At 38.8% G+C, this 22,054-nt stretch overlaps 1 protein-coding gene across 7 annotated transcripts in view; it reads right to left on the minus strand.

The window, feature by feature from the left end:
• The window catches only part of PRUNE2 (prune homolog 2 with BCH domain), a 132,117-nt gene that overhangs the window by 99,259 nt on the left and 10,804 nt on the right, over positions 1–22,054 (minus strand). For 6 of the 7 annotated variants that reach the window (XR_009630629.2, XM_067464435.1, XM_060762174.2 and 3 more), the window contains exons 2-4: positions 8,716–8,820; positions 6,383–6,585; positions 3,734–3,897 (exon numbers count right to left, since the gene is read on the minus strand). Coding sequence is in view for 5 of the 7 variants with exons in the window: in XM_067464435.1 (XP_067320536.1) it covers positions 3,734–3,897; positions 6,383–6,585; positions 8,716–8,820 (472 nt within the window). In the remaining 2 variants the exon portion in view is untranslated. The remainder of the gene's footprint in view (positions 1–3,733; positions 3,898–6,382; positions 6,586–8,715; positions 8,821–22,054) is intronic. The other variant, XM_060762175.2, reaches the window with a different exon arrangement.

A 22,054-nucleotide genomic window follows, 5' to 3' on the forward strand; every position in this document is an offset into this window, starting at 1 on the left:
AAACTTTTAAAACTAGGTGTCTAATCAGAATATGGGAAGAATCCTTCTGGATCAAACTAAAATTATATCTGGTCCAGTCTTCTGTTTGAACAGCATCCCAGTTCTTCCCAGGATTGAGGCCCCACACCTCCCCACCTTCAATGCTAATTGTGCTGGTACGGCTGTACCAGGAGCTCCAACTTTATTTTCTTTCTGTTATTTGTTTGCAGTTATAGGACAGACCTCCTGTCCATCATAATTAAGCTTTAATTCCGCCCCTTGTTCTGGGCTCTGAAATATCTACAAGCCTTGGCTGGTAGGTCTACTCGATGCCCAGATGCATTTGGAATCATAGTAGTACCCACATCAATGAGGCCTAGATAATAGACAGCCTAGGAGAGGTTAAAAAGGGTTTTTTCTTACAGAGAAAGTACAGTTAATCAAAGTCAGATACCAGTCCATTGAGGACTAGACTAAGAAAGCCTTGAAGTGTTGTTTGAACCTTTGAAGATTTGTTGTTTGTTCCATAATAAATACTTTGTTGTATCATTAAAGACTCCAAAGACCATCACTTCAAAAAATCCCTGAGAACCTCTCTTTGAGGCCCCTGGCTTCCCGCTGGGCTTAAAGTATACGTCCTATAGAAAAGTACAGCTGTTACAGGCCCAGCGCGGGACAGAACTCTAATCAAGGTGATCAACTGCAACATTCACACTTGCCTCCAACAGACAAGAGTTCTTTCTCCTGCCTTGGACATTTCACAGATATATAAACCTCACTTGCCTAGTTTCCAATAAATCTCACAACCTCTGAGGATGCCTGCTATAGATGTGGGTGAAATGTCAGGAGAAAACGCTTCTGAAACATGACCATACAGCCAAGAAAACTCACAGCAACTTAGTGTGACATGCAATTAGAGTAGAGATTATGTTAGTAAGAGAAATTGTTTAGTAGTTATCTATTTTTGTTCAAGTATATCCATGTTTATGTATGAATAAGTATTGTTTTTTTTCTTTATTTGTGTTTTTTTCTGTTAAAATGAAATGACACAAATGTGAACATTTACACAGAAATTAGAAGCTGCAAACAGAAAGACCTACAGTTGCCTGTACCATTGCCATTGGGAATCTCACAACAAGACTAAGTCAGTATTGCTATGCAACTCTCAAGAGCTAGCACTTGCTAGATCATGGCTGCAGGCAAACTGTTTGATGAGGGAAGCACAACAGTATCCTTGGATGAAGGACAAAAAGTGTTTGAATGCTTGGGTTTCTTTTCCTGGTGTATAAAAGGAAATCCATATCTCCTGTCTGGAACCAAAGGTCAGCAATGCAATCCACTTAGCCTTTATGACCATGTAAGAAAAGTGCAAACAATCTGGTCTGTGAATCATCCATCTTGTAAAGAAAGTTGGGGTTTTTTTTAATACTGGCTTTCTTCCCAGAGCTTTAAAGGGAACTTTTGACAATAACATGCAAGCAGCACAGTAATAAATGAATCTTACATCACTCACTGATTGGTTTCAAGTGATGGCATTGGGGAGGCTGCTCCTAATTTAAATTTGCCTGTGTTTACAAGTTACAATCTGTGTTCCTTGTGGCATCCTTCATGGCCTTGTACAAATAAACAGAAGGAGGTGTTTTTGAGCGTACACTGACCCCGAGATACCTGACAATCAGTTTACAGAATTATCTCCATGCCAGCTGGCTCCCACCAAAAATGTAATGATTCAGCAAATTAATGGGTCCAGAGTTTGGCAACAGTCCCCTAGTCAATACCGCATGGGAAATAAAACAATACAGGCTCAGGTCTCTGGCAGGTTTTCTAATTGTTTGCTCCTGGCACAAACCCAACAAAAATGTGGTAGGTCTTGACAGACAGCAGAGCCTGCCTCAAAACGCTGTGAGTCTTTTGGATTTTGCAGAATTCTACACTGGAAGGAATTATATTGTTCTGAACATGAAGAGAAGAGAAATTATGGAATACCAGAGCATTAAAACAAACTTAAATGTGAGACCTCACAAAGCTATTATTATCTTGGCAGCACCAATGTTTAGTTCCCTGCTTTCCTGCAAACATTTTCTCTGCACAGACAAAAAGGCTATCTCTCTCTTTTTTTAAAAAAAAACCCAGTTAACCAATTGTGGATGCTGATGACTGCCACATAGGGTCCGTCTAGACAGAGCCTTTAATGTGGGAACTCCTGCAATAAAGGAGGGGCTAACCAGACAATGTTCTGGACAGTCCCGAATTAATTCGCTGGTTTGTAGCAAATTAATTTGATAGTGCATTTATTCCGCACCTTCCTGGAAGGTGCAGGATAAATGCACTATTTCCTGCAGTCCAGACACCATTCCCACAGTTTACCAGGCTAAATAAACCTGGTAAATTGTGGGAATACCCATTCCCCTTCCCCCAAGCCCCTAGATCCCTTCGAAAACTAAGAAAACTCCATTTGAAGCCCCAGCAGGCTCTCATAGAAATGATGTGCCAGGAGAGCGGTGGGGGAGAGGAGGGAAGAAAATTGCTTCCCCCGCTCTCCTGGCGCATCATTTCTATGTGCCGAGAGAGCCCGCTAGGACTTCAAATGGAGGACACATAAGTTTTTCTTAGTTTTCTAAGGGGCCTGGGGACTTGGGAGGAGGGGTAGGGCTTCCACATGTTCTCTCAGGCTAGTCCTGAGAGAACGTGTGGACAACCCACCCCAGAAAGTGAGCATTTTGGACAGGCACTCAGAAATATCTGTATTTTTTAACGTAGATGCTTCTGGAACAAGAACCTATCTGGATCTGGCCCTAGTCTCCAGAGCAGCAGAAAACAAACTTGCCTCTCACTCTCCTTTTCTCCAACACCCAGCTCCCTAAGCAGTTCCTCACAGGGCTTGACTTGCAAGCCTTTGATCATTTTGGTCTCCCTTCTCTTGTATTCTTCTTGAATTGTGGTGCCCAGAACTAGACATAGTACTCCAGATGAGATCTGACTACAGCAGAATAGAGTGAGACTGTGACTTCCCCATATCTCAACACTATACTCCTATTGATTCAGCCTAGAATTACATTGCCTTTTTTAGCTGCCATATCATACTGTTGACTGACGTTCAGCTTGTGATTTACTAAGACTCCTAGACCTTTTTCACATATATTGTTGTCAAGCCAGGTGTCATGTATTGTATATTTGTGCATTAACATGCTTACCTTTCTTCAAGCCCCATGAGATCGATGCACGTGACAAAGAATTAGAGTGTCTCTTTATGTGTAACATTCCAAAGGATTTCTGGTGAGTTCCTAAACTAGATAAATATTAGATTTCCTTTTTCTGCTCAGATCTTGCTTTGGGAATGGAGAGATGATCTCAGCATACAATGCTGATGGAACCACAAATCCCCTAAGTTTGATCATATAAGTTGTGTGCTATGGCGTTATTTTCTGAATGCCACACAAATGTCCAGAAACATGTTGACAGCAATGTAAGAGTTATTATACTGTCCAAGCAATGTGGAGATATCCGTATTTAACACTCCTGTCTAATGATACATCACACACTTCAGTCAAGCCTATTGTTAAATGAGCATTTTCAACATTCCACATGATGTTACTCTTCAACAAACCCCTTACACCCTGCTTCTTTTATGCAGCTTCCTGTGGTCTTGAAAAGGACTGTTAATCAAAGAATGGATCATAGTGTCTGTGCATGAATGGATTCAGAAACACACCATTAAATCTTTCAGTATTTAATATAAAGAGCAATCTCTCACCTCTGAGAAGATGAGCCAGTTGCAGAGTGATTAACTCCGGAGCCTTTTGAAGAAGCTCTTTTGCTACTAAGGAGGAAGTTGATTCGACTAACTCCACATTGCCATCACACTGCACTTCGGGGCAGATGACTCTGACAACAGCTGATTCCAAACTTTTATCTTCACTGTAAAACAAGGTTTTATAAAGTTTATTTATCTCAATTTTTATTTATCTAAGCTCCAAGAGAAATTATTGGGCAACTTTAAAAAATATTTCAGATTCTGAAAGTAACAGTGGTATTCAAGCATTAAGTACCAACAGGAACATGCAGGGGGAGTCTTCATAGCTCATGTGTTGATAACATCTAGACATCACAAACTTGACTAAATGTTTAGAGACCCTATTCTATGTATATATTTATGTATGGGAACTCTAAACTTTTGGCCAAAGGTTTCTGCATTGTGAAAGAAATGTTGATATGCAATGAAGCAGCTTTCTTCAGAGTGAGGCTGGATTGTGGCGCAGCTGGCTGAGTGTCAGCTGCATTAAGATCACTCTGACCAAAGGTCATGAGTTCGAAGCCAGCCCGGGCTGGAGTGGGTGTCCAGCCATTGTGTAGCCTGTTGTTGACCTTTGCAACCGGAAAGACAGTTGCATCTGTCAAGTAGGAAAATAAGGTACCACCTTGTGTGGGAGGCTAAATTAACTAATTTGTGAGGCCATAAAGAAAACTCCGGGATGTGGAATGCGGAAGAACTTCATCGGTGTCGCTGATGGACGATGAAAGCAGCAGCTCCCCTGGCGGCCAGAAAAAAAAAAGTTAAATAGCCTCTGTGTATTGTCTGTATTCGTTGTCTGTCAAACTGGCATTGAATGTTTGCCATATATGTGTATACTGTAATCCGCCCTGAGTCCCCTGCGGGGTGAGAAGGGCAGAATATAAAAACTGTAAATAAATAAATAAATAAAATGCTGTCGGCTGGAAAATGCTAGAGAATTATTATTCATATTGCCATTAGGTGGTTAAGGTTAGTTCCACCTGTTTGCACTAGGCTCTCCATGCATTCAGTCATAAATACCCAAATGATGTAACTTATCCATCTATAACTCACTCCCATTCACAAGTTTGGCCTACACATTGAAAAGCAGGTTGCTGGGCCAAATGGCATATTCTACCTCCAATATGGCACTTGCAATTTAGCCTCTGACCCTGATACCAGTACATAGCATATGAATATCTACAAAGAGGAAATCTATAAATCAGCTGTTCTATGTATGGAACCATCAATTCAAGTAAAAAATCTGCGGTACCACATTTCAGATGAATGGAGATCTCTGTATATACAGCTCAAGAAATCCCTCTGCAGATGTCCACAGAAGATGTTTTTAAAATACTGAAGGATCAGACTTCCAATTCTACATCACAGCCATGGACATTGTTAATGAATTTACTTTGATTAGAATGCCCAAAGGGAACAAGAGAATGAAGACAGAAGTGTTCATATATTTGGGCTGAAATCAGCAACCTTTACTGCCACTCTAACACTGTACCATTCATATAATACTTTACAGTCAGCTCTCCACATTCACTGGGGTTAGGGGCACAGGACCCCCACAAATATGGAAAACTGCAAATAACCTACACACACACACAGAGAGAGAGAGAGAGAGAGTAATGTCTAACCCAACAGAACACCTTTCGAAGAATCTCTAGGGGCACTTCCAGACATCCCCAAAATCTGTGCCAAAGCAGATTTTAAAAACCCGTTTTGGTGTGGGTTCCTGTCCCTACTCCTGGGCTTTCCTGGGGGGGGGGGGTTATGGGCCATCCTGATTAAAATTGGGGTGGAATGCAGCTACCCCAAAGCCCCCCAAATTAACCCCTAAAAATAAAGTAAAATTTACCTGGCCACCATAACTTTCCTCCTCGTGCCAGAAGGATGCAAGGAAACGACACACCAGGAGATGGGTGGCAGAAGGAAAATCTTTCCTCCCCTTCCGTTTCCTGGCACATCATTTCCTTGCACCCTCCTGGTGCAAGGAAAAAAGTTATGGCAGCCAGGTAAATTTTACTTTATTTTTAGGTGTAATTTTGGGGCTTGGGGGGAGGAGTGGGTGCCATCCCACACCTTTGGGCTCTAGGATCCATTGCAAGATGGCAATGAGGACTCACACCCAGATAGTCCCAGGAGTATCCACAGGCCCAATACCCTATTAGAGCTGGGGATTTTAGGAAGGTTTGGATCACATGGGGTATGTAATCAATTTGGAACAAACCAGAGAACCTATTTTGTTCTGAATTAATTCAGGTTTACCAGAGGCATTGTTTGGACACCTCTGGTAAAACCGAGACAGGTCCTGGCGTTTGAGCCTGTCTGGTCCTCTATGACAGAGGTTGACCATATAGTCATGCTGAAGGACCCAGAAAATCAGGAGTTAACATATTAATCAAATCCATTAATAATCAAATCTACAAAACTGAAACCCACAAATGTAAAGAGCTGACTATAATCCAAAGTTTTTTCATCTAAGAAGGAAAATGAAACCTGAGCCTCAGGTGCTCTTCCTGTGCTTGAACAGAGAAAGTATTTTAAGGAAAAGCTAAATACAAATCTAGGATTTCAAAATTCCAGCTGAGTTTAGTAGTTATTAAGTATCTAGTAAAATACCTTGTCAGTGCACTACTGTTCAGAAGTGTAAGAGACAACTTCCCTTCATTGTTAAGCTGATTCAAATAGATGTCATCACAAAAAACATGAAGAGACTCTGGAATATTCAACTCTTCCAAAATAAACTTAGTTTCTGTATGGTAGCAGAATTCTTTTCTTGTTATGTTCAGTACAGGCAAGCAAAGAATGTTGGGTGGACTGACCTGTAACAAGAACATTCATAAAAATTAGGAACCATTGCAGTAGCATGAATGGTCATATCCTCAGATCTTTAAGATGGAAATTCATTATGCTTCTAAGGTTGTCATCCTGTTACTGAAAGATACAGGCTGTATGGCACTTCACCAGTAGTGAGGAAAGCCTGGTGGTAGGCTGAAATATACCGTACTGGAGCTCTTGGTGTGGATGTTTTGCATCTGGGGATCCATCAGTAAAGGAGAAATCCAGGCATTTCAAGCAGCATATGGGGAAGAGAATAGCTCCCAGGTCGCAAACCTCCCAAACTACTATGTCTCAATAGATAGCATATTCCCAATAAATAGCATTACATTAGTCCTAGGATAGGCAAACTCTAACATGATAGATTTCTTCCCTTCCACACTGGTGGGAAAAGAGCAAAAAAAAACCATCTTGTACAACAACAAAATGGCAGGGCACTGGAGAATATCTCCTCTGGATAATTATTTATTTTTCATACTACACTATGCTATATTATCAAACTTTGTGGCAACTTATAAAAATATCAGTTTAAACTATTTAAAATGTAACACAATATAAAGAAATTGAACATTCTAAAAACAGACTAAACTCCTGCACAATTATTCAAATTTAAATAGATTTTGAACCATGTATATCTACAGATTTAGAAGAAATCACTAGGCCCCAGAAACAAGTTTTAACATGGTACTGGAATGAGACCAGTGCTAAAACCAATCAGGAAAGGCATTCCATAATCAGGTTGCCTTGTCCACAAACAGTACATTACTTCCAGTAGTGAGACACAATAGAGGACCCCTTCAGTAAACCTATGTTCCCTGGAAGGCATATAAATTTCAACATGCCAAAAACTTTTAATTATGGATGTAATGTTTCACTGCTTTCCTTCTTTAGGGAAGTAATCCACATGCAGTTTTCAAAGCCTATTAGCAATTTCAAACTTATTTTGCATAGAATTCATATGTGACTTTTTGCATAGAAAACCACATTATATAGCATTTCTTATTGTTATAAGTATATAATATATTCATTCAATTTATATTCCATCTTTCGCCCAATACAGGACCCATTTTCTGAATTTATACACACACAAAAATAGTTTTCGGCACAGAAAAAGCCATGCAACTCACTTATGTGCAAAATTTGCACAGAATACATCCACAATCACAGCATTTTCCTGCACAGAAATATTATTTTCTGCAACCACATTAAAAGTAGGGTTTCAAAAATATTCATAAACAGTAGACATCCAATAATATCAACAAAACATGTGTGCCAAGAAGCTGAGATGAAAAGAATTCTGGACTGATGAGAATGTTCACAGTTTGGAATTTGTTCTGCCCAAAATGCACAAGTGGTTGTTTACTGCAGAAAACAAGTGGTTGTTTACTGCAGAAATAATACTGCTGTCTAGAAATATTATTTTCTGTAGAAAATGCTGTGTCCAACAGAGAAAAGAGTTGCTTTCTGCAATAAACAACCACAGAACAAATCCCAAACTGTGAACATTCCCATCACTCCAGGATTCTTTTCATCTCAGCTTCCTGGCATACATAAACAAGATTTTGTTGTTATTTCTGGATATCTACCACTTATGAATATTTTGAATCCCTACTTTTAATGTCCTTACCAGTACTTTCAATTGAAGCCAGAAACATTGGCAACCAGTGCAGTTCCTTTAGAATTAAGACTACACGATTTCTATAAGCTGTTCCAATCAACAGTCAAGCTGTTACATTTTGAAATAGCTGCAGCTTCAAGCATATCTAATTTAAATAGTACACATATAATGTAACATAATATATAGGATTGCACTGTGCAAGCCAGTGGTGCATTCTAATTCAATGGGAAAATTAATAAAATGATTACAGATATAGAGAGAACAAGGTAGATTTCTAGACTTAGGAAGACCTAAATAAGTAATTATTGAATAGTTGCCCCACGACTATGAAAATGCAAGATATAAAGCAATTATCTAACATTAATTCCAGCCATAAAATCAGAATTTATTAGTGACTCTTCTTGCAGTCCTGTCGGCAGATGGTAAGGAATTACAGTGCTATTATTATTATTATTAACATCAGAAATATTATAGAATATCAATATAAAATAGTTACCTTTTCAAGATAGTAGGCATATGTCAAAGCAGAAATAAGAGAATCCAAATCACAGGACTTCTTTCCCAGGACTACATGCACTTTATCTAAGTATTTGCTTCGACTCTAGAACAGAAGGTAGTATTAAAATTATCATAAACAAGGAATGAAAACATATTTATCATGCTAAATATTGAGAAAATGCATCTGTTCCAAAACATTCTCTGTTTTAGACCTGCCATTTGGGATTTATGGAAGGAGTATAATTAAGACAGAACTACAGTTTATGTGTAAAAAGAGGACAATAATTTCTACAATGGTCAACCTCTGGCTTGTCCGTTCTTTTCATGTCTCCTCCTCTTTTGCACAACAAAGATTTGTCAAACTGGGGTGGGGGGGTGGGGTTCCTCAAGAGAAAAATGCAAAGAGGGACCATCATCACAGTGCAGTGAGGACTATGCAAGCTTAGTGGACAGAAAGCATTGAGGACATGGGAAATGGGGAAGGGAGATGGAATTAAACATCATGAAAGAAGCCATGGGAGACTCTTAGTCCAGCATTTCTGTACATTGCAGCAAACTTTATAGAAGACCCACAGGAGAACTTTCTATTTTTACAAGAAGGCCTTGTATCAAACAATTTAACCTCATAGTACCAAGAAGAAAGGGGAAACCATATGGTCAAAAGAGAACGTAAAACAGTGAGGGACACTGCAAAGATACCCTTAAGCAAACTGAAAAGATTCAGAAGAAAACATTAAGAAGAATGATTAATGGAGCAAGATATACAAGGAGATGCTGAAGAAACTAGCTGTGATCAGTCTAGAGAAAAGAAGCATAGCCATTCTTGAATATTTGAAAAACCTTTTATAAGGAAGATCAAGAATGGAAAAGTCAATCTATCCAATTCAGTTTGTGTCATTGTTTCATCCATGGTTTTTGCTCTCCATGAAGATTTCCAAATTCAGAAATTATCTCTGACTCCCTGGAATGCTTTGAAATCACTTTGAAAGATGCTCAAATACTTGTGGTAGTAAGCATCAGGCACTTTCCAAATATAATACTGTAATATAATATTTAGGCAGAAGAGGTAACATATACATTGTAAAATATGCTCAGAAACCACAGACATAAACAGATGAATCAACTGTATTTGGCTTTGGACTTATAATAAGATCTTTTGGTTTCTAGAAGAGCATCCCGGGGTGTACATGATATACCAAAATCTCCATGCAATGAGGATGCATAGAGAGATCTAACCTCTAAGTAGACAAAAGCCTTCCAACCACTAGAGAAACATTTTATGACAGAACATCAGAAAACACATTCTGTGTGTGCATATGTGTCAAGCTGTGAGTAACTGGTTGGTGCTTAATAAACAACATTTAATCACTGAAATCTAGGGTTGTTCCTAGATTTCAGATTTTATCCTGAAAACATCAAGGCTTAAGACAATCCTGAACTGGCAATCCTATCAACTTAAGTGCATTTTTAAAAATATCTGAACTTCAAAAGTAACGTTGCTCACTGGTTGCTCCCATAACTTTCTCCTGGCCTCCTCTGGACACTGAAATGCCATGGAAGCAGGAACCCAGCTATTTGATGGATATCTTAAATATGCAGAGAGGTGGACATTCAGCTGTGATACATCAATGTTATGCAGAATCACCCAGTTATTATATCAACCTTTATGTCTTCCAATTAAAGCTAAAATGTTCTTCCTTTATTTTTCTGTAAATGTGTGTGTGTGCAAACACTTCCAAACGCAAGTAGTGTACTCGTAGTTACTCGTAGTTATAATACTTCTCAGATTAAATTGTTGGCATGTGCATGAAAATAGATGATAGATAAATAGATAGTATTTCTTAAGCACTGTATACATTCTAGAAAAATATATCCTCTCCCTTGTGTACCTACTAGTTGTGTTTCTGTCAGTGAAAATCCCTCTTCCTTGGGCCCTCCGGTATCATGAGGACTTTAGAGAACAGTGGCTACACTTCAACTTCTGTTTGTCTTCTCTCTTCCTACCTCCACTAATGCCCAAGCATACATTTAGCCTGAAGACATTCAATTACTCTTGGAAAATAATGCAAGGTCAAACTTTGAAATAACCTTTTCAAGTTCAGAGAAAATTTCCAGAGGAATTTATTTTGCCTAGAAGGAATCTGTCTAGTGTTACCATCACAAATTCCCAGACTGATTAAAAAACACCTTTGCACAAATTCCCAAATTACTATAAAATTGAATGGACTACAACTCACATAAGGATCTGAATTTATGGTTAATACAAAACATGCAGGTCTCTCTTAGACTACATATTTTCTTCTTTTGTATTAAATTAATCCAGTGATACGTAACATTACTATGACAATAATTGTCTTTAAACTATTTTGTAAGGAATCAAATTCAATCATGGGAAATTACATCAAAATCTTCATAATCGATTTTGTTGATTTCATCAGCAGATGAGTATATGGCTCAACTTTTAAAAATTGCTTGTGGCATATATAAAATTGCTTGTGGCATGTATACGTTTTCCCAATGACATACTACAACAAACTGTAATATCATGTCTTGGGAACAGTGTTTCAAAAATGCCTCAGTAGCATAACCAATGTTTCTATCACAAACACATACACAAAACTCATTACAAGACCAAGAATAAATAACACTAAAACCAGAAAAAATAAAATACCTTTGGTCCAGGAAGCCTGAAGGATTGGTTGTTTGGCCCTAACCAGCCTACCAACCAATCTTCTTTCATCAACAATTTAATCTGAATGAGTCATTGGCCAACACTAATATTGAGCAGGACAGAATAGAACAGTACATCCCCTCTTTTCTCTAACGATCCTGCTCTGTCTTCACAGAAGAACATTGTCTCCATTATTTTACCCATTAAGATAAACAAACAGGATAAAGGGCTGCTCTCATTTGCTGCAAAACTCTCCTGCAAATATCTAAGAAACTAAGAGCCCTGCTTGATCAAATAACATATCTATCTAGTCCAGTCCCCTATTTGAGTGATTACCCAAATATCTTATCTATGGGAAGTCCATAGGCAGGACATAATGCCAAGTTATGGAACTTTCTGTTCCTTTTAGTTTGACTCTCTATCTTTCCTTATATACAGTCATAGTAGTCCAGTATGCCCTTTTCTGTTCTTCTTATACAGAAGAAGATGCTGTTAGACTGTTGTGGCCCTCTGTCCTATCCAGCATTGCCAATGGTAATGCTGACAAAGCAGCAGTCCAATATCATCTGGAAGACCACTCATTTCTTATCTTTGCCACAGAATTAATGACCAGATAAACATACCCAATTGGTTCTCTCTGTTCACACAGGTTTCCATAATATCCAACATGTCTACCTTCTGCTTTAAAAACCAAGAATCCCATTAACACCATCTTAATTCAGTGGTTTGTAGCATGAGCATATAAGCATTTGTCAAGATATATAAAAGTCAAAGTATATATGTCTGTTGGTTGGTTTGTTCCACAAAGGCACCTATAAGGCTTGATGGATCTGGACCAAACATAGCACACATATCCTTCATTATCCAACTTAAAATAATTGTAGAGTTTCAACTACAAAATCAACTCCATTTGGAGTGAAGGCACCCAAAAGAAAAAAAATGGCTATATATAGATAAAAGGATTTCAAAAATGGACACACGATGAGGCCTAACACATAGTCAAGAAGGCCACAGTCTGGACATCCACCCCATAAGGAAGCTAGCAATTTAATGAAGTTTTTTTTTTGAACTTGTGTGTGTGTCCCAGCACCTTGTTCTGAGTCTGAGAGACTGTGACTTCCAAGAAAAGGCCAGATGAAGAAAGAAAACGGAAAGTGGGAGAGGTGTGAGGGAAGGGAAAGGAAGGGAGGAAAAAGAATGAAGGAAAGAAAGAAAGAAAGAAAGAGAAAGGTAGGAGGAAAGAGACAAAAAGGGAGATAAGAAAGAAAAAGAACACAGAAGAAGGAAGGAAGAAGGTGTATGATGGAAAGAATATAAAAGAAAGAGAGAGAAAGTGTATGAGGGAAAGGGAGGAAGAAAAGAGCCACAAAGAAAAAGCAAACCAGGGAGCCCCCAGTTGCACAGTGGGTTAAAGTGCCGAGCTGCTGAACATGCTGACTGAAATGTCATAGGTTCAAATCCGGGGTGCAGCGTGAGCCTACTGGTGCCTCCTTTAATGTAATTGTATTGTTATTTATTTTTATTTTGAATTTTACCAGTAGCTGCTGCATTTCCCACCCTCAGCATACTCGAGTCAATTCGTTTTCCCAGTTTATATTTCCCCACATCACTGGTACCAATATGTCCCATGACTGCTGACTCCTCTCTAGTACTATCCATCAACCTGTGTAAAAAAGCTTAGCATCCATAACATTTGCAACAAACTTTGCAGTCAGCTCACTAAGCTCTATAAAACTTGTATGGGCCACAAATGTGTGGGCATTCATAATATATGAATTTGCATTAGATCAGAGGCGAGCAATTCTAACTAATCTTGGGGACCAATTTTCTGGATTGAGACCATTTGGAGGCTTCACTTATTGCCAAAATACCCAAACAAAAAACCCCAAACAAACAACTAGAAGTACCCAGAAATCCACTTCTGCTTTTGAAAAATTGTTGTTGTTGTTGTTGCTGCTGCTGCAGTTGTTGTTGTTGTTGTTATCATCTGCCTTCAAGTCATTTTTGAACATGAAGTAGACGTATCTAAGGGCTTTCTTGGCAAGATTTGTTCAGATGAGGTTTGCCTTCTCCTGAGGTTAAGAGAGTGTATGCTGCCCAAGATCACTCACTGGGTTTCATGGCTGAATAGGGATTCATTATGTTATCTTGAAGTTCCAGCCCAACATTCAACCCACTACACTACAATGTCTCTTATTACCATGCTGGCTTTTATCACCACCCTAGCACTTAAAAGTTATGGATCAATGTCAAAAAGTTCAGGGAGTCTGAAACTCACTTGAAGGGTGAACTGTTACCCTTTAAGGTTTCTGAGACAAAAAAAAAAGATTGGTCTGGGAGTATTCAGAGGTTGGGGGTTACAAACTTCTCGGGGTGCATGGGGTGGGGTGAGAGATGACATTTCATTCTTGTATAGCTAGAGTACACTTGAGTATATATACATATAAGGTTGGGTAGCTTTCTTTGAGGCTCCATCAACCTCTTACTGCTTCCATCCTCATGCTCTTCCTTCCAAATGCTTGAGCTTAGGAGGGAGCTTCTTTTGAAATACAATTTTAGAAATGGTTAAGAAAAATTCATTGAAATGACCTCCAGCCAAATAAAGACTGTCCACCCTGCCAAGAAGAAAATGCAATTTGATGCAACTGAACAAGGAAATGTTTTTCAGCAAAATGACTTTTTACTGAAAGCCTGAATAAGCAGTGCCATCAAGCTGTTCAGCACTCTCACTAGTAAAGAAGAATTTGAAGTATAATAGGGGAACTATACGACTCCTCGTGTGCTCTCTTAACTTAGCCATCAGGTAATGTCACTTCGTGTACTGCCAATAATTTTCAGTACAGAAAATGTTTACACAATGCTTCAGTTCGGAATCTGGGGTATATGAGACAGCTTAGGGAAGCCTCTCCCTTACTCCCAGCTGCGATTGCCACATCATGTGGTGCACATGTTTACACCAGTACAAGTGATATGGGTGACAATTCTGTATGGCTATGCATGGACAAGATTGGCTAGATCTTGGGCACTGGTCTACAGAAACAATATACAATACTACTTATATATATGTAATATAAGGGATGCAGAAAATAGAAGGAAATATTCTACACGTAATATGACTGCAGCAGTATATATCTTTGTAGGAAGTTTATATCTTCCAAGCTTTCACAGATGCAAATCAGGATCTATGTGGTGAACCGATATCAGTGTATGACATTTTTTAATAAGGAAGAGCAGCAAACTAGAAACAGCTGCAGCAATTTGCTTTTGCCTTAGCCTGTTGGGAAGGGTGGGAATCTCCCTCCAGTACTTGTCTCCTCTCTGCTGAATGAATTGAGTGCAAACTACTGTTGTACTTTGAATCTAAATTCAAGCAACTGAAGTAAACTGAAGACAAAGGGGGAAAACAGGAGATGAGAGAAATCAGGACATTTTCAAAGCAGATGACAAAGTAGGGTAAGAGAAGGTTAATGAGGAATGCCAAGCAAAGATAACTGGATATGATATGGCTTACTTGGACCATCTCAATCATGGAAGAAGCATCTGTATGCCAAGGGATCTTGCAGCACTTTAGAGACTCACTGAGAAAATTAATTTGATAGTTTAAGCTTTCATAGACTGCATCTAATCCCTCAGACACACAGTAGAAACATAATCTTGAGATATATCCTGTACTGCAGAATGAGACAAAAACACAAATAGGACCATCTGCATCCTATGAAATCTGTGTTTCTCTTAGCACACATATCACCCTAAACACATCCTATGCCTCTAGATTCAGCCCTGCAGCCCATTTTGTACAGATTACGGATTCCACTTTAATGTTAAACAGTCCTATGTGGCAGAATGACAGGTGAAAATAATTTCAGAAAGAGTATAGCATGTAATTGTTACCTTTTATTACATGCTTCTACTGTTATTCCATTGTTCAAATAGATGAAATAATTCTGTCATGAGATTAATTGATTTTGGTTTCTTCTTTGACCATTCTGGGGAGGGATCTCATAGTACAGCATTTCTCAACCTGGGGGTGTCAGAAGGGTTGCCAAAGACCATAAGGAAACACAATATTTTATGTTGGTCATGAGGGTTCTGTGTGGGAAGTCTGGTCCAATTCTATCATTGGTGGGGTTCAGAATGCACTTTGATTGTAGGTGAACTATAAATTCCAGCAACTACAACTCCCAAATGTCAAGCTCTATTTTTGCTAAAATCCACCTGTGTTCACATTTGGGCATATTGAGTATTTGTGCCAAGTTTGGTTCAGATCCATCATTGTTTGAGTTCACAGTGCTCTCTGGATGTAGGGCACCTACAACTCCAAAACTCAATGTCAGCGCCCACCAAACCCTTCCACTATTTTCTGTTGGTCATGGGAGTTATGGGTGCCAATTTTGGCCCAAAACTATCATCAATAGAGTTCAGAATGCTCTTTGATTGTAGGTGAACTATAAATCTCAGCAACTACAACTCCCCAATGACAAATCAACCTCTCCCAACCCCACCATTGCCAAATTTGGTCCAATGAATGAAAATAGGTCCTGCATATCTGATATTTACATTGCAATTCATAACAGTGGCAAAATTAAAGTTGTGAAGTAGCAACAAAAATAATTTTATGGTTGGGGGTGACCACAACATGAGGAACTGTATTAAGGGGTTGAAGCATTACGAAGGTGGAGAACCACTGTCATAGTACATAGCACATAGGGAAGCCATCATGCAAAAATGTACCTTTTCTAAGGATGGCCAAGAATTGTAACTATTGCTAACTCCTTTGTTATTTGCTACCATGATGTGCCTACCACAGATACTAGAGCTGAGATCTCCGCACTGTATACTTTCCCAGTAGTTTACACTTCTCTGCTACAGTTGCAAGAAATGCTAGGCATGGTTTTCAAATTCTCCTGAGGAAATATAATAGATTTCAGCAAAATGTTTATGTCAAGCCTTTTAGGAATCACTGTTTTACTTTACCTTTCTGTATGGAAAAAGTACCCAATGTGTTTCATTGAATGTCACTGACACATTGCAGACTGCTGTTGTCGTTTTTAAGGACACTGTAGTCTACTCTAAGTAAGTTCATAATCACCTTTAAAAGCTAAGTGAGCTGTGCCACCAATGTATTAAAATATATGATAACAAATGCAGTCAGCACTTTCCATACCATATGCTTGTAAATGCTATTCTACAGGGAACCAATTAAAACTATGGAAAACTTGGAACACAAACATATGGACCAAGACGGAGCAACTTATCTTGTCACTATGCTGCTTGCTCAGTACACTGATATGGGAACGGATAACATTGTATTATGGGACAATTAATTGCTAGTTTAATTAAAATGCATTTAAAATCAATGTACAGCCCCCATCTAGAGCTGTAAGTCTCATTTTGCTCTTTTGTGGACTGAGGCTGGCCTATCTTCAACATATTAACAGGTTACTTCAATTGAGAGCTAGCAGTTGCATGACATAATTTTTTCCTCATATCAATTTTTGGTTCTTTCTCTAGCAGACCATATTTCCTTTTTATCAGAGGAAGAGTGGGATTCTTTCTCATCCATTAGATGCTGGAGACCAGAAGTAGAAATAAAATGTTGGCATTGCTATGATTCAAGTAACAGGAATCAATAACATTTTATGGAAGTGTGAAGAGTATAACTACTCGAAGATGCATCTATTATGCTGTTTGGGAGTATGGGTCATAACAGCAAGTCTCTCAGCAATATCCTTTGGGAGGTTTTGGTTGTATATCTGTGTTGTTTCTGAGGAACAAGTTGGCTTAGCTATTGCAAATTTGATAGCAACAGCAGTGCTGAGAAATGTTCCCTATGGGACATTATTGCCATCAAAATCCCATCAAGCTGCTTTCCGAACTGTAGGAGAAAAATACAAGAATGCAATTCCCATATCTTCCCTCACACACCCACAAGCAGAAAAACATATTGTAGGGTTGTAATTAGATAACATTTTCTCCCCAAACTGCAATTGCAATCACATCAAGGCTGAATTTTCTTGGAAGCAAGGAAGAGGTAGATACTAGGACACAGAACATGTACAGACTGGACCTTAGGTAGTTTGGCATAATGTCATCACTTCATGTCATGTATTTGCTGCCCATATTCCACATCACTAGCTGTCAGTGATGGGCTTGAGTAAGCAAAACAGATGAACAAGTCTACAGGGAAGAACAGAACATTCCACTCACAAACTGAATCCAGTCCACCAAACTGTCTCTTCTAGCCAGGACAAGCTTTAGGTCAAGCTCTTCTCTCTTTCCAGAGCCTCATCCACTAGATATACCATACAGGTCAGCTTCAGTCTTGGACCATTAATGATTCAGATTTTGTTGAAGTATCTAGGAATCATGGAGGTAGCACTGAATGACATGACAGTGCCACTTTTCACAATTGTGCTACTGAGATTCAACTACTATCATTGGTGTTTTCTTTTAAAAAGTCTCGAAGCATTTCTCAGTATTAAATTATGCAAAAGTTATGCAGGCTGCATTTTACTTGGTTAGCCCATTTAAAGGAAACTCCTTGAATTAATCATTAAATGGTCGATATGTAAACAAATCCCATTGATACAATGGATCTACACTAGCTGGAATTAATAATAGGATTTGGGATTGTATATAGCCGTCTGCTATCAGTCAAAGACAGAGTCTGTCCACCTTTAAAATTATATGTTCATGCCAATATCCTCTTCATATAGTTTAAAGATAATAGTTATTATATAAATTGTCCTCAAAATATTTTCTGGATCTATAAACAGCCTATATAAAGAAATGTTTAATTAACAACAAATACGACCTGAAGAAAATTGCCACAGGTTGAGAACCACTGTTCTAAATAATAGAGTTAGCCCTCCATATTTATGGAGGTTAGGGGCAGAGAACCCCTGCAAATGTGAAAAATGCTATCAACTTCAGGATGGTGGCATGGGGGGGGGGGAGGGAGAATCCATGCCCCCCTGCCAGTCATCTCCCATGAGTGAGGCTCTTTGGAATAATCTGAAGACACTCCCAATGGTGGGAGTGGCTTAGAGACATTCCCCATACTTCCTGTCTTTGTTAGGTCTCTGGGGCATAATTCCTCGCTCTCCCAGCTCTGACTTCCAGAAAGACTGGCCAATCTATGCAGAACCATGAAAATGAAACCAGCAAATGTGGAGAGCATTCTTGATTCCAAATTCAATTATTTGCATTTTCAGACATTTCAGAAACTTCAAGAAACAGTAATGGCTATGCCTACTCAGGCCAGTAAACTACAAATTGAATATCATGTACAGAATATGACAGAAATGTACATGCAGCAGTTACAAGGATGATGTTTATCTTCTCTGCTTCTAAGATGTCAAGTTCTTATCAGTTTTGTGGAATTAGCCAAGGCACAAAAGAATACACTGCAGTCACCATTATAGTACATCATGGAGCTATTAAGCCCCTTAAGTCAATAGTATTCATTTTAAAAGGAGTCCAGAGCTCTTAGAATAATCAATAATATGCATTGTAAAATCTCCAAGCAAAATGTGCTGTCTTCTGAAGTTATAGCTCCAACCATAAGAAGGGGAAGGCCAATGTTAATTTCCTCCACTTACCCAGTACATCCTAGCAAGAACTGCAAATGCATTATAGTTTCATATTTCTTAGTGCTTAGCATCCAGTCTGTAATATCTACCGTATGTTTACTTGCTCATCCACACTTTCTGGAAACTACAGATGTAAAATATGCGGAAATATAAATGTATGAGTGGGAATATCTTGGATTCCAGTATTGGTGGTGGCTGCAGCAGGCACATCAGCAATGTAAAATATAAGGCAATTGGGCTTATAAATAGGCTGTACAGAGCCAATAGATTTGGTATGCCTTCTTTGGTCAGCACTGCATGATTCTGGAAAACGTACAACCACTAGACTAATGCACCAATAAGATTCCAGGCAACATATGACAGATCGTTGTCGTGGGACTTAGTTTGAGGGTGGGGGTGGGATGTAAATAAATACTATTATTAACAATAGTGACAGCTAAGATTCAGTGACTCTAAGGAAACAATGATATTTTCGATGCAGATAGGTGGTCTGAGCACAACTCCAAGCAAACTGACAAAATATCTTAATGAATATGCTATACATAGGATCTCAATACCACAATTACAAAAAGTAACACTACTTAGAATCTGGTACATTATCCAATGATATATAACTGCTTCCTAGATTCTTCAAAAGAACCCTAATCACTGGTGATCCAAAAGTTCGGCTAGTTATGGCTAACCAAGAGATGATGATGGCAATGATGAAGATGATGATGATGGGGGGATGAATAGATAGACAGATGGGAGCTCAGTTTGGGGTCTTTTTGTTTATATGCATGGTTTAACTAAGTACAGTCAGTCCCCAAGTCACAAACATCTGACTGACAAATAATAGTTAAGAACGGTTGTGAGTCAGCAGGAAGTAAGAGAAATCTACCACTCGAAAGGGAAATTCATTCCTGAAAGATATCATAGAGAAAAGGTGTCTAAACTGAAGCTTTATCACAAATCCTTATTTCAACAATAAGCCATTTTTTTCAAAATCCAATCATCACAGGGACAGAAAGTGAGGTGAAATATGAACAGGGTCATAGACAGCAAAACAAACACCACAGGGATGATAATCCTTTCCTGTATTCTCCACAGAACTCTCTCTATCTCTCTTTCTCTTTCTTTCTCTCTCTGTATGTCTACACGCGTATATCTATGTATGTGTGTGTATGCATATGTAGATGTGTGTGTGAGTGTGTGTATGTATATGTATATACAAGTGTGTATATATATCTGGAGTTACACTTTTAAAATGTACCTGTTCCAACATATATAAATTCAACCTATTTTGTTTGGAACTAGGGGGCTACCTGTATTAGTAAAATAGATAGTTAAAACTAAAATATGCCTGGCTTGATTTTAACAGCATTGCTGTCTTTACTGGAGTTGTTTATAGATTACATTTCACCTGATAGAATATTTTGGTTTATGACTAATCCTGATCAAAGTACATTCAGGCAGATTTTGTCCTTGCATGTTCATGTGAGTACTGCTTTGGTAATTATTAACTGAGTTACAGCTAAGGGGTGTGTGTGTGTGTGTCAGGAACAACTTGGGAAACTGCAAGTTGCTTCTGGTGTGAGAGAATTGGCCATCTGCAAGAACGTTGCCCAGAAGACGCCTGGATGTTTTGATGTTTTACCATCCTTGTGGAGGGCTTCCCTTATATCCCCGCATGGGGAGCTGGAGCTGACAGAGGAAGCTCATTTGCACTCTCCCTAGATTCGAACGTCTGACCTGTCGGTCTTCAGTCTTGCTGGCACAAGGGTTTAACCCATTGCACCACCAGGAGAACAAAGCACCAAATACATTGAAGCTGCTCGATATAAGGATTGACATATTGTGGGGATCCTTCATAGAATGACATTTCAAATCTCCCAAAATAGCTTCAAAAATAGACCAAAATCCTAATTTGTCAATTCAGTAGCCCTCAAAAGAGACTTTGTCTTCTAATATTCTCTCAAAAAAAAAACTGGAAAGCTCTAGGAATCCAAATACTTCCACGTGGAATTTTTGAGCAGCCCACTTTGAATCTACACAGATGCAAATTGGGTCCCATGCCTGCCAGTTGCCCACATGTACTTTAGAGAGGAAATATAGTTGCTACCTACTTTAAAATACCTTCTGTTTGGCCCCCATAAAATGAGTAAATTGGTGTACAGATATGGGCTCCACCATTCAGTTCAAATCAAACAAATCAAATCTTTATAATTACGGTCAACGATCACGTTCAGTTAAAGAAAGTAGAAATAGCTATATATTAAAAGCTTTCATCTGCTTTTAATATATAATGCCACAAGGAACTGTTCACTGTGTGTAATTTTTTTTTGAGAATGTAAACAGAAGTTTTAATTGATAAAGTAGAAGCGTTTTTCATATCAGGAGTGACTGGAGAAACTGCAAGTTCTTCTGGTGTGAGGGAATTGGCCGTCTGCAAGGATGTTGCCCAGGGGATACCTGGATGTTTTACCATCCTGTGGGAGCCTTCTCTCGTGTCCCTGCATGAAAAGCTGCAGTTGATAGATGGGAGCTCACCCCACTCCCCAGATTCGAACCACTGACCTTTTGGTCAGCAGTTCAGCCAGCACAAGGGTTTAACCTATTGCACCACTGAGAGGTCCAAGTAGAAGCTTTATGAAGCATAGATTCACATAGTCTAAGTTCAAGAAGTAAGGATGCAAGTTTAAAATGAAGCATAAACGGAAACTCTGCGTGCTTTCAGAATCCTCTTGAGACCATTTGCCCCCCAAATATTTGGTTAAAATGGAAAAGCTTGCCCTTACAATGAACACTTTGCTCCTGAGAATGATCATGCCCATACCCTTAAAGGTTATTGGGTAAAAAAGCATGGCTTTCATGCATAGAAATAGTTTTTAAAATGAACTAGTTTATGTAGGCAGAGGTGATACACCTTGAAAAGAGGAGTCATTATTTTACTGTGTGGTTCTGCAGGTCTGACTCTTAGAAAAAAGCCACCTCCCAACCATTCTTATGCAATGCACGTTTATTGGCATTCAGCTACTGGATAATTTTATTACAGAACATCATGCCATTCCATATTTCAAACAAGATGAGAACAC

The sequence above is a fragment of the Anolis sagrei genome, chromosome 2 (assembly GCF_037176765.1).
Source record: "Anolis sagrei isolate rAnoSag1 chromosome 2, rAnoSag1.mat, whole genome shotgun sequence".
Lineage (NCBI taxonomy): Eukaryota > Metazoa > Chordata > Lepidosauria > Squamata > Dactyloidae > Anolis > Anolis sagrei.